Source organism: Manis pentadactyla, chromosome 4, assembly GCF_030020395.1.
Source record: "Manis pentadactyla isolate mManPen7 chromosome 4, mManPen7.hap1, whole genome shotgun sequence".
NCBI lineage: Eukaryota > Metazoa > Chordata > Mammalia > Pholidota > Manidae > Manis > Manis pentadactyla.
In genome coordinates, this window is record NC_080022.1 from 18,817,800 (window position 1) to 18,831,443 (window position 13,644).

The window sequence follows — 13,644 nt, forward strand, 5'->3', positions numbered from 1 at the left end:
AAAATCCTGCAAATACATTTCAAGATTTTGCATTAACCTCTTAACACCATTTAATCAGTACTTTTTGGTGCTTCACACCAATAAACCATGTATCTTCATTTTACCTAGGAGGTATTGCCCTTCAGCACCAACGGGTTAAGTATGCCATTTAGACAAGTAGTAAGTTATCTGTGTCATAAGTGCCCCTGGTACTTGGCTGGCTTGATCCAGTTCAGTTTACTAACTCACATGTCTTAACTTGTACATACATTTGTCTATTGAGCATTTGCAGAAATTGAGATATATCTTAGAATAGGATTGTATAGTTTATCTGTACAATGGAATATTATAGAGCAATTGTTTATAAAAAACTTCCTATGGTATGAGAAGGTGCTTAAGGTATGTAAATTGTGTATTTGGTACTTTCACCAATTTTGAAAATATTTACATGTGTGAAGAAAGAGAAAGAAAAGACACACAGAAGGCAAGTAAACCAAATGTGAATAGTGAGGGGTATGAGTTGTCTACATTTTTATTCTCTATATTTTTCTGTTGTATGCACTGTTTTGTATTGACTATTACTTTTGCATTAATAAATAAATCCAACAAGGGATTAAAATCATTTTACCACCTACTTCAGTAAAGATTTTAAATATAGTGAATTTTTTTTTTACATACAACAGAAATTTATTTTTCATGCTTCTGGAGGCTGGGATGTCCAAGATCAAGGCATCTGCAGATTTAGTGAGGATCTGCTTCCTCATTCCTAGATAGCCATCTTTTTGCTGTGTGCTCACATTGGCAGAAGGGGCAAGGGAATTCTTCAGGGTGTCTTTTCTAAGAGCACAGAATCCCATTTGTGACAGTGCCACCCTCATGACTACATCGCTTTCCAAAGTGGCCCCCTCCAAATACCATCACATTGGGAATAAGGTTTCAACATAGAAATTGTGAGGTGACACTGGCATTCACTCTACAGTAGAGCTTCTCAAACCTTAGTCCTCTGTACAAATATCATTTGGGGTCTTGCTAAACAGTGGGTGCATGGGCCCATCTCAGAGATACTGAAACAAAATCTCTGTGAGAAAGGCCCAGACATCTGCCCTTTGTGTGGTTTCTTTTTAAAACTTTCATTGTTGAAATGTTCAAATATATGCAGAAGTAGAGCCAATAGTATAATGAGCCCAAGTCCCTATGATCCAACATAAAAAAAATTTCAACACATGACCATCTGGTTTCATTTATGGCCCCACCCCTTTCCCTTCAAATCCTAGACATCATTTTCCTACATCCCTACATACTTCTGTTTATAGTTCTTTTTCTTTTATTAAGGTATCATTGATATACAATCTTGTGCTCAGATTTCACATGAGCAACATTGTGGTTACTACATTCCCCCTATTATCATGTCCCCACCACATACCCCATTACAGTCACTGTCCATCAGCATAGTAAGATGCTATAGAGTCACTACTTGACTTCTCTGTGCTATACTTCCTTCCCCGTGCCGCCCCTGTTACATGTGCTAATCATAATGCCCCAATGCCCCTTAATCCTCCCTTCCCACCCACCCTTCCCAGTCTCTTTCCCTTTGGTAACTGTTAGTCCATTCTTGGGTTCTGTGAGTCTGCTGCTATTTTGTTCCTTCAGGTTTTGCTTTGTTGTTATACTCCACAAATGAGTGAAATCATTTGGTACTTGTCTTTCTCTGCCTGGCTTATTTAAGTGAGCATAATACCCTCTAGCTCCATCCATGTTGTTGCAAATCTGTGTGTCTTTTCTTTCTCTTTTTTCACACATGTAAATGTCTTCAAAATTGGTGAAAGTACCAAATATACAATTTATATATCTTAAGCACCTTCCCACACCATAGGAAGTTTTTTATAAACAATTGCTCAATAGTACTCCATTGTAACCTACAAGTTTGCTGCCACTGTTTGGAAAACAGTAATTCACAGTGTTACAAAATTAATGATGGCAGTATGAAAATCCCAGAGCATTTTAATGTTAGCTCTGTGTTTTATGAAATTAACTTAATTTTGAAAACAAACTTTTTATTGAAACATAATACACATCCACAAAAGTGCACAATCTTATGTGTATAACTCACAAATTTTCACAAAGTGAATGTCCCCTTCTAACCCCTCCATTTTATTTTTGTTGTATTGTACTGCTGTCTTTGAAAATTTTTTCATAGTTCTACATAAAAATACATTGTTGTTTAGTGTTCTGTGGTCTCCAGAAGTTACACTAGGTATTTTGCACTTTTTGCTCCCATAACTGCGTGAACTCTTTGGGTGTTTACATTTTCAAGGAGCCTAAAAGTTCATTTAGAATATTGTTATTCTTAGTTCAGGGTAGGAAAATTAGCTTTTATAGATGAAAATATGCAAAAAAAGTAATAACTGTAAAATTGACATCTAGCCTCTGCAGATTTAACTTTCCTATAATTCACAACTTCAGCACACGCTTTGCCCCAGTCGGCTGGTTGTGTGGAACTTAATTCCTGTGTCTCTGCATATCATACAGCCTAGTATGCTAATATGAAGAAGCAGATTAGCAGCCAGCAGTAAGTGTGTCAAGTCTAGAAATCCTAGACCAAGCTGGGAGGAACTTAAGAGATGATTAGCCTAAGATGGAGAAACTGAGTCCTGGAAGGTTACCTGTCTTGCTCAGGGCCCCAGAGTTGTCACCAAAGCTGAGCCTAGAATCCTGATCCTAAACTCCATTATGATGCTAAATAGGGACTATGCCAAGCCCCTATTCTCATCTTAAAACTCACCCTTTCAACTAAAAATGCAATCCTTAGACTGAAATCCACTTCTCAAGGAAGTTTAAATTACCTAACTTGTTTTTCAGCCACACTTCTCAATGGGGATAACCTGACAGTATCGACCTGTTTTGGAAAATATCCCTTGGGTTACTGAATGAAGGATGGTGTGGGATGGTATAAGTGCCAGTCTGTAATTGTTCAGAGCAGTTCCAAGAGCATATTCAACTGGAATAACCCTGGCAATAGGGGAAATGCGGTGTGATGTAGACTTGTGACCCCTCCCTGGAGAGCACGCTGTGTCAGGAGACCCAGTGTGCTTTCTGAATACAAGGTCTCCAGTGTGTTATGCCCGCACTGGACAGGGGACTGCCTGCTATGTCTGGGAGAGGACTATTGATGTTTTATGACTTTTTGTTTTTGAGATTTTGTTTCAGTTGGCTAAACATAGGTAGGTAAGTGAAGCTGCTCTTTAGTCTTCTAAGGGAAGCCAGGCAACTTATATTTAGTAAGTGTTAATCACTGTGGTGGGCCCTGGGGATTTAGTGCTTAATAAAATACTTTGTCTGTGGAGCTGGCAGTTCCAAGGACAGATCACCATTACCCTCCAGGAATCTTGGTTCTCTTGGTGTGTTGGATTAGTGAAATATGCAGGAGTCTTATCAGAAGAAACTGACTTTTGCCTACCTGTGAGTCTGTGGGAAAAGGGGTCTTCTGTGTCTCATACGCAGCCATCCTTGGCTTGACCTTCAGTCCCAGTCTGCACCGTTCCATCACCAGACCCATTCTGTTCTTTCTCACTCTGATCCCAGAGTACAGGCCTTCCTCAGAGGGCAGACTGATGGCTCTGTCCCTGACTTTCTGTGGCTGTTCGTACCTTTGAGCTTCTGAGCGTGTTTTCCCCTAGGTTAGAATCCCCCTCCTCTCTTTCTATTTCTCCAAATCCCACCCAATTTTGAGGCCCAGCTCAACTCCCACGTTCTCTCCTCAGAACTGATGGGGCATTTCTTTGCATACCGTGGTGACAGAGCCCCAGGTCAGCCTACTGAAGAGAGGGGCTCTGGAGCCAGACTGCCTGTGGGACCTTGGGCTGGAACTTCCCCCGAGTCTACATTTCTTCCTCTGTAAAAATGGGGATAATAATTGCACTTAGCCCACGGTTGTGCATATTAAATAACTTTATATGCTTAAAGCCTATGTAACAGTGCCTGGCACATAAATTCTCATTAAACATTAGTTATTGTTCCTTCTTGCATGTGTATAATCATGGCTTTCCTTGTGTTATTGTTTAATCATTTTAAGCATCTATTTATTGGCCCCTAGTGAAATTGTAAAGTTGTAAAGTCCTCTCATAAAGAAAGGGATTTGTGATTTTATGTTTTTTGTTGACCCTTTTCAATCCTATATGTGCATATAATAGTTCCCCATACATATCACTTAAAATGAAACTATTACTGTATTAAAGAAAACAGAACAGGATTTAGGGATTGAAGAGAAAAGATAGGCCTCAGTTCACAGATGGAGTTTTCTTACGATTCACAGAGCATGTAATTTGGTCCTTTTTCACTGTTTTGTTTAACGAGCTCTTCCATCACCATCATCTGAAGTGTGAACATCAGTTAGCAAGGGTGTTAGCAATTTCAGGAGGCCGTCTTGACACTCTTTTCTCCAGGCTCATGGAGGGTGGGAATCTCAGACAGTAATTCTGATCTATCAGAATATCTCAAAGCAGGTGGGTCATGAGATTGTTATTTACTTATCCCCTTGCTGAGAGGCATAGGAAATTCCCCAGTGAGGAGGGGGACCTTCTCCTTTTGCCTCCCTCTCCCTGCCTTCCCCTCCACCTAATTAGCTGCTCAGATACTCACAGGCATCATCTTCACCTGTCAGTGATCACAATCATTTGCAGGGAATCAAAAGTCACCCTCTGGTAGGAAGAGGTGGGGACCCAGGCAGAAGCACTCAGGAAAAGGCCGCTTCTAGACGGGTGACGGCAGGAGCGGCCAAAGGGCCATCCACCTAGCAGGCCAGGACTTCAGCCAGGTTCTCCCAAGAGCCCTGTGGGTGGCCTTTCTATGATGAAAAATTCTGCATTTCTTCTTCTCCTAGGCTGGAACAAGACATTAAAAAGTTAAAGGCTGACTTGCAGGCCAGCAGACAAGTGGAACAAGAACTCCGCAGTCAGATCAGTTCCCTCTCGAGCACCGAGCGAGGGATCCGCTCAGAAATGGGCCAACTCCGGCAGGAGAATGAGCTGCTGCAGAACAAGTACGTGCACCTTTTAGACCTTTGGCCGTAAGCCAGGTGGCCTGTTTCTCTTGTTTCCAGGGATTGGAGGACAAGATTCATGATGACAGACCTAGGAGAGGTTTTTTAGTAAAAATAATTTAATTTAGTACCAGATAGTCAACATGTTAAAAAATCCATAAAAACATTTCATTGCAATGAAAGTTTATTAATATTAGTATTTTGTCTTATTTAATAACTTCTTCTCTTAGTTTAAATAGTTCCTGAACTTTTGTGGTAAGTAAAATTGACAAGAAGTAGTTCTGCCACAGTTTGAAAATCTTGCTCCTTTGAGTGAAAGTTTCCAGAGGACTAAACACTATTTACTTTGACTTCTGAAACTAAAAAATTACTTGAACTTTGATTTTTATTTGAAGAGGCAGGAAAAAAGCCAGCTCTTCTGTGTGAATTCTTTCATGCTTTTCATTAATTCCTCCTGGAATTACTTCTTGATTCAGTGTGGGTCTGTCCTTTTTTTTCCTTTTCTTTAAGCAGTGTGTGTCTGTGGTAGGGATAACTGTTACAGGCTCTGGGCTTTCCGCAATGAAGGAATAGTCCTTCAACATTTTTAAGGAACGTAACTCAAAAGCTAGAGCATTATAGGCAAGTGACCTCTTATTGCTTCTGACCTGCATATGTGATACCTCAAGCATCAAGCATCTGATCGTTAGACAACAGCTTACCTTATATTGGTATTTTGAGGTAAACTCACCTTTATTGATATGTAGAACTGTGGGTGGTAATAGGCAGGGGAGGGAATATGACTGAAATTTCCATCTGAAATAAAGCACCCTGTAACTACAAGATGTAGTTTGGGATACTCTGAGAAAATGTCTCAGTGGGAAAAGAAAGGCTGCTGTGGGCTGCAGCATTACCGTGTACAGGCGAAGGCAGATCCCCCCACCCCCACTCTAACCTCCTCTTTAGTGGGGCTGGTTCCAGCAGCAGTTCCTTGGCCAACCAAAGATCTTCCAAGGTGCTTTCAGGCACTAGAATTAGTTGTACAGGTATCTTTCCCTCTGGTAGAAACTTGTCTTGTCCCCTTTTCTGGATTACCTTCTGTAGATCACTTACCTTAATGGAGCAGAGGCTAGGTCTGATTCTGTATCTTGTAAGGAAGCTTGTTTATTGGTATTTAGGAATTATTAATTAATAATGGCAATATGTTTTTCCTGGACACACAAAGAGTTGACATTTAAGATTTGCTGTTCAAACTTCTTATTTACTTTAGCCTTACAATGATAAAGAGGAGCCATGTTTTTCCAGGGTTTATAGTGGGATTTCTAGTTGCAAAACTCTGTATGACAATCATTTCCATATAGGTTACATAATGCTGTGCAAATGAAGCAAAAAGACAAGCAGAATATCAGCCAGTTGGAGAAAAAGCTAAAAGCGGAGCAGGAAGCCCGAAGTTTTGTAGAAAAACAATTAATGGAGGAAAAAAAAAGGAAGAAGTTAGAAGAAGCCACTGCTGCCCGGGCTGTTGCATTTGCTGCTGCGTCTCGGTATGTCCGTGTCACCTGAGTGCTTAATCCGAGGTTATCTCTCCTTGTACCAAGACAGACGCAGGACCCTGACGCCCTGGCAGGACTGAAGTACAGCAATCAGGCACAGATGGTCGCTCTCAAGTACTGTTTCAGAGCTGCTTAAGCTCCATCTGTGCAAGCTTGCGCTGTCTGACAACAAGTCATCCCCCAATGACCTCACCTATAAAGTGGGGGAATCACCATGCCCCTCATCCCTGGGAGGCAAATGCTGCTCATAAGGGTGTTTCTAGTCACTTCCTGTAAGACCAATAATTACTAAACACTTGAGAGATTCCCGTCTGGAATTTTGCTCCCTTTATAGGACTATCATTACTCTCTACTGTGTTTCTGGAGTTTTTATCTTAAAATGGAAGAAAGGTAAAATCTTGGTTGCCCAAGCACTGTGTACTGGCTGATCAGGTCTTTGTTGGATGTCAGCAAACTGTCCAATAGCTGGAAAAGATAATAAATAAATAAAAAGTCACTATTAGGTATCATTGAATTTGTGGGATTAATAAAAATTGGAGACTCCTTATACCATTGAAGTGTATGCTAGAATTCCAAAAACAACTGATGCATAAACTGCCATCAGAATTCCAGGGAGGAGAGAAGAGTCAAGAACCTGTCTTTTTTGAGGAGGTGCATTTACTTGATCACTTTTTTCTTTGCCTGACTAGTGAAGTCCATCTGTGTGGCAGGGGTCAGTTACGGGTTTGCAGATACAGAGTGAGGGTTTTTTTTTTTTTCATTTTAAATTTCTATGCTAACTTGTATTTGTTTATGTGATTCAATTCTGTAATTCTTCCTTGTGTTTTGCGTTTTTGTGTTTGGTGTGGCAGAGCCTTCTTTTGGGTTCTGGCATTTGCAGAATAACTGATGAGTCATCATTTCACCTTACAGGAAACAACAGCCAGAGAGCTCTTGCCCCCTGTGTGATCTCCCCCAGCACACTTTCTCCCACAGATGCTGAGCCTCCTTGGCCCATCAGCATCTATACAGACTCACACAGACCCTTTACTGGCCTACCTAGGATGTGTGTGTGTGGGGGGTGTTTCCTTGTTGAAAGATTTGTAAGCATTTCTGAAGCACTTACACTTGCAGGAGATTGTCCTAAACTGTCATCAGTGTGGCTGTAGTGTCCTTAATTCATCCAGCACCCACCCTTATTAAAAAATCCACTGAGGAATATAATGATGTAGTGCCCTAACCTAACCAGATGGATTAGTGTTGCTTATGCCTGAGAATCAGTAAGTTGGTTTCAGTCTCTAACCCTGAATCCCTTTTGCTTCCAGTTAAACAATTTTGTTTTGGTCTTTCCTTGGGTGGTCTTTGTTGGTATCACTTAAGTAGAGGCTGTTTTTATTCTTAAGTAAATCTCAAGGTGTAAGCTCTCACTAGACCTTCAGTTTTCGGTGGGCAAAGGACACCTACTTTCTCTGTGGGGTTACTTTAAAAACCTGAACAGTTAATCAGCTTTGGACTGGTCCTTGCTATCATCTTTGTTCATTTGTCCTTATTATAGCCCTGAGTAGCAGTATAATGCTGCGTCCTTTTTCTATTTACTCCATGCTTGCAGCAATTTCCTGACTAAAGAAACGTGAAATTCCCAGTGCGTAGTCCCTCAAGACTGAAACTTTTTAGCCTACCGCCCCCTGCTGGAGACAGCCCACGTCCCACATGTCATGCTCAGCTTCTATGCATTTCTCAAATGATAAAGCCTGGTGGGAAGTTTCCTGGACTGAGAAAGCCAGTGAATTCAGTTATTATCCCAGTTCTGTGACATACAAACTAGGTAACCTTGGACTAGTATTATATTCGTGTGGCCTCAGTTTTCTTATCTGGAAAATGGGAATATATGCTACTCCCTGCCCCCATAAAGAAAGAAGTATGAGTAAAGTACATAATAGCTTGGTGCCTGGCTCATATTAGACACCCAGTTAATAATTTTAGATCCTTGTTGGAATTATCAAAGAACAGAGAGAATGAGCAAACTGAGCCAAAAGCTAAAACCTGGGTCTGGAGTGCAGGAGAAATCTCACCCCTGCCATATAAGTAAACCTATAGTTTTTAATCCCTTTATTTCCTTCTCTTCTTTTTCAAAAGAGGAGAGTGCACCGAGACCTTACGGAATCGGATCAGAGAATTAGAAGCAGAGGGCAAGAAGCTCACAACAGACATGAAGGTGAAAGAAGACCAGATCAGAGAACTGGAGCTGAAAGTTCAGGTAATGACAGAGCAAAAGATTTTCCTGTACTTGATTTGCATTCTGTGTCATGGGACTATTGCATAGCCATTAAAATTACATTTTCAAAGAAAGCTGAAGTTTTTTTTAAAAAACTATACAAAACTACATATAGTGTGTAATTTCGGTTATACTAAAAGATACATATATGCTTAAAAAAAACTGAAGGAAAATGTATCAAATTTTTCCACAGTGTTGAGACTTTGGGTGCTTTTCATTTTCTTCTTTAAAGTTTAATCTATTTCTAAATTCTCTGTATTAATTGGATTTCTCTCTTAAAATGAAGAATTAAAATACCTATCTATATACTTACTGGCTACATTACCAAATATTTTGAGTGGGTTCATCCTATAGTATGCCCTGTCAAAATAATTAATGTTTTTGCAATTTTTAGTGCAGGTTGAGAGTAGAGTTTTGGTAAATTTGATTATAGCATTACAGCAACATTTGCATATGGCAGCAAGGATAAAGTTCTTTGTGTTTGTGAATTAAGCTTGTAGGAAAATGTTTTTTATTTGGAGACACAGTCCACTGTTACCTAGAAACAGCCCAACACAGTCAGATTTATTTGTTAAAATGTTTTTGTATGTGCACATCAACATATAAATACATTTCGCACTTTGTCTAAATGGTGAGGTCTAAATCCATGAAATGCCAGAATTCTGTGTTCTAGGGACAAGGTCAATAATAGTGGTATTTTATCTGTGATTTCAGGCTAATTTGTAGACATGGATGCCAAAACTATCTTGTAACATTGCTGCTTTGATGATATTGATAGGAGCTTCGGAAGTACAAGGAAAATGAGAAGGACACTGAGGTGTTAATGTCAGCCCTCTCAGCCATGCAGGATAAAACACAGCACCTGGAGAACAGCCTGAGCGCAGAGACAAGGATCAAGCTGGATCTGTTCTCTGCACTGGGGGATGCAAAGCGACAGCTCGAGATTGCCCAAGGTAGGGGAGCAGCAGGCACCAGGTGAGGTTGTGGCTGAGAATGCACAGGGGCACAGAGAGCAGAACTCCCTTAGGGCTCAGAACCAGAGGCATTTCAGTTTTCTCAAGTGGTTTGATAAGTGCCCAGCATTGACATCTAGGAATCATCACATTAATTCACTCTGCAGACATACGTTGAGATAAGAGCATGTCAAGTGCAGGGCATACGGAGAAGAGTCTGAGTTTCAATGGACAAGAGATTCACAATGTTGTTGAAGAAACAGAGAACTTTAGAGTCACCAGAAGGTGCTGGTGCAGCACTATGTACAGAGTCTGTGGGAGGAGAGAGAGAGGCGGAGACTAAGCCCATCTGCGGAGGTAGGGCTGTTTCTCAGGGAAGCTGATGTGTGATCTGGGTCTTGAATGACAGGAAGGAGTTAGCCCAGTGAAGAAGCCTGTAGTGGGGGTGAGGGGTTGAGGGGCATCTAAGCAGATGAAGCAGCGTGGGCAAGGCCAGGGCACTAGAAGGGCCTGATGCCTTCAGAGCTGCCCCTGGCTTCTGGCCACAGGGAAGGTTGCAAACGAGGGAGAGGTGGGAGGAGAGTCTGAGAGCAGGCTCTTCACTCAGCAGACATTGACTGAGACCTGTGTGCCAGGCACTGTGAACCCCCAAGGGCACAGGCAGTAGCGGGCAAGTCCATGTGTCATCGGTCAGTGGGGATTTGGGGTCTGAACCCCAGAGAGAGGGCCAAAACCCCCGGGGTAGGGGTGGGACACAGAAGTTGTGAGACATCAGTGAAGGCCATAGGAACAGCTTGGGAGGGTGCAGGTGACAGAGCAAGAAGAGAAGGGAGTTGAGAATGAGGCTTATTACTCTGTGGATTCAGGGGATGACATTTAAAAAGAAGGTTCCTGGTAATCCTGATTTAAAGCCGAACTTGTGACCATACACTGGTTTTGTTTTGTTTTGTTTTGTTTTGCCTGCCTGGCTCAGCTCCCTGCAAAGTGGCTGCCCCTCTCAGCTTCATCCTGCTTACTGGGATTTGCAGACTTGGAGGAGATTCCCCCTGCAGTGCAGCAGCACCTGGTCTGAGTAGCCTGAGGGGGAGCTTGGCTGCCCAGCACAGACTAGACCCAGGAGTTCTTGTAAAGTGACAAAGAAGCAAAGAGAACTGTCTTTTCCAATGCTTTGGGAATATCTGCTTGTTACTGATTAAAGAACTCAAATCTGCATGGAAAAAAAGATACAACAGCTCATATATCAGGTGCCGTTAGGTATTTTGTTCATCCAAGGTTTATTTTGTTCTAAGCGAAGGATATTTGATGCTTACTTGAAGCTGAGGGGACTTACTTGGAGGAAGTCAGAGGGAGCAGCTCCTTTCTCTGCTCTTTGCTGCCGCCGTTCCCACTGCGTCCCTCCATGGTCATGCCCAGAGTATACCCAACTTTGTCATCCAAATCAAACCTCTTGTTGCTTTTCCCCTTCTACTACATCCTTTTAAAAATATGCCACCACACTCTCTTACATTTCAAATATATGACCATCTGTAGGACTCAAAATGAACACAACTGAAGTGCATCCTCTTTCTTTTTAAGCATTTAAATTTCTGAAGAGCTACTTCTAAGTGTTCTTCCCCTGGGAGCTTGCAATTGGTGGCAATTGCATGGGCTCTGAATTTAAATCCTGCTCTACCTCTTAATAACTAAGTGACTTTGGGCAAGATAAATAACTTAAAGCCTTGGCTTTCTACTGAGCTGGGCACTAAGGATACAGCAATGAAATAAAGCAGACATAGTCTCTGCCCTCATGATGCTCATGGTCCAGTGGAGAGATGATGGACACAGATCATCAGCCAAAGAAATAGTAGTTACAAGAGATGGCAGAATGTGGCAGATAACAGTGCAGGCTCTGGAGCCAGACTGCATAGACTGGGATCCTGGCCCTGCCACTCACCCTCTCTGTGCCACAATTTCCTCATCTATAAGGAGGATGGCAACTCCCACCTCGTGGGGTGGTTGTGATAAATAAATGAGTTAGGTTATGTAAGCACTTAGAACAGTGCCTGGCACATATGTGTTAGCTATTGTAATTATTTATTATCATTATTCCAAAGAATAAAGTGATAAAAAGAAAGTTCAGAGTATGTTGAGAATCCAGGAGTTGTGTGTGTGTGTTGTAGTGGGGGAAGGGGAGGGTCTGGTTTGGATGTGAGGGCCAGGGAAAGCATTGCGAGGAGGTACAAACAGAAGTCTTAAGAGTTCAGGGTGCAGAGAGCAGAAGTGAAGAAAGGGAAGTGGCCCGGCAAAGGCAAGAGCTCGTAAGATCTAGAAGCAAAGCATAGTGAGGGAGGGTGTCCTTTGAGGCCCAGTCAGGTACTGGGTAATGCCAAGTAGAAACTGAGGGGCGCTGTGCCAAGAGATGGGGCGCAAGCAGTCTGAGTCACATGAGAAAACACACCCCAACAACACCCTTCCAGTGCAGCAGCCACAGAGCTCCATTTATTTTTGCAGGAACCTTGGGGCAGAGTATATTGTTGTGATTCTGAGGCCTCAGTTGTTCTGTATTTGGTCTGACATTCAGATAGTCCATCCCCCAGAAAAATACAACAAAGACAATACGTATCTCCTAACACCTAAACTATTTACTAATTGACTCTTTACAGGAAAAGTTTGCCTACTCTTATAAACCAGCAGGGCTGGTGTTGAATCCACTTGGGATTGGCCCAAAAGGGCATTGTGTTAGGTGAGCCCTCCCTTCTCACTAATGGTGGGTCTTTGATCTTCCAGGACAAATTCTTCAGAAAGACCAGGAAATCAAGGACCTAAAACAGAAGATAGCCGAAGTCATGGCCGTCATGCCCAGCATAACGTACAGCGCTGCCACCAGCCCCCTGAGCCCCGTTTCCCCCCACTACTCTTCCAAATTTGTGGAGACCAGCCCCTCTGGACTTGACCCCAATGCCTCTGTTTACCAGCCCCTGAAGAAATGAAGGCCAGTAGTGTGTTTTGCCCAATCATTTGGTTACCAGAAGGCATCACAAAGGATGTCTCTGGCAGTTGAGATAAAAGTTTATATTGTATTTTGTGGGACTGTATATGTTGTCATTTTTAAAAGAGGGGGAAGGTACCATCCAAGTCTGATTAGAACTGTGCATCAGTTTTTCTTGTAAATTTTTAGGAGACCTCACAGAACTCTGCAGTTTATTTTTCTCGGCCAATACATTAAAACCATTCTTGGATTTCAAGTAGCCAATTTTGCCTTTTATGTATTCTTACAGTTTCCTCTTGAAGAGGAAAAAAGTAGGGTTTTGCTTCTCAACCCTTTATTTTGTTTTGTTCTGTAGATAAGCAAACAAAACCTGCACACTGGATTCACACGGGATGGTAGTGGAAACTTCTCATTTCTAGAGTGAAAGGGTTTACCTACCACAGCTTTAATTTATAGCTGCATTAAAGAAGACAATTATTGATACTGATTACCCCTCCAAGGACCAAACAAATTCAAGGAGTATTATTTAAGCAAGGGGAGAGACGCAGGAGGGGAGACTAGCTGTGAGTATGTCACAGGAGTCGTGTTAGAAATGCTTATATTCCCAAAAGAAAAAATAATAAAGAAGAAAAGGTGGAAAATAAAATGCTTATATTCCCAACAGGGGGTTTAGTCCTAGGAAATAGCTAGCAGCGGTCTTGTTCACAGTGCCTTGGGAAAAGACCTTTTTCAGGAGGAAACTTGACGATTTTCAACTATTTTGCCCTTTACCATCATCTGTCTTCTATCTGCATCAAGCTTACAGCGGATCCTGCTGTAAAACTGGTAGGTAGCTGGGCTGCTTGTTACCACCACGGCCGCAGTGTCTGTCTCCTTTCACAGAAAGCACCGCAGTGTTCTGGACTTGTCTCAAGGCAGGC

General features: G+C 42.0%; 1 protein-coding gene across 4 annotated transcripts in view; it reads left to right on the forward strand.

The window, feature by feature from the left end:
• MACO1 (macoilin 1) overlaps positions 1–12,980 on the forward strand; it is a 49,717-nt gene extending 36,737 nt beyond the window's left edge. For 3 of the 4 annotated variants that reach the window (XM_036914776.2, XM_036914777.2, XM_036914780.2), the window contains 5 exons: positions 4,859–5,017; positions 6,358–6,540; positions 8,665–8,785; positions 9,582–9,756; positions 12,523–12,980. In XM_036914776.2, coding sequence (XP_036770671.1) covers positions 4,859–5,017; positions 6,358–6,540; positions 8,665–8,785; positions 9,582–9,756; positions 12,523–12,725 — 841 coding nt within the window. In that variant the 3' untranslated portion in view covers positions 12,726–12,980. Of the gene's footprint in view, positions 1–4,858; positions 5,018–6,357; positions 6,541–8,664; positions 8,786–9,581; positions 9,757–10,729; positions 11,001–12,522 lie in introns of all 4 variants that reach the window. The other variant, XR_008996929.1, reaches the window with a different exon arrangement.
• Positions 12,981–13,644: the final 664 nt, after the last annotated feature.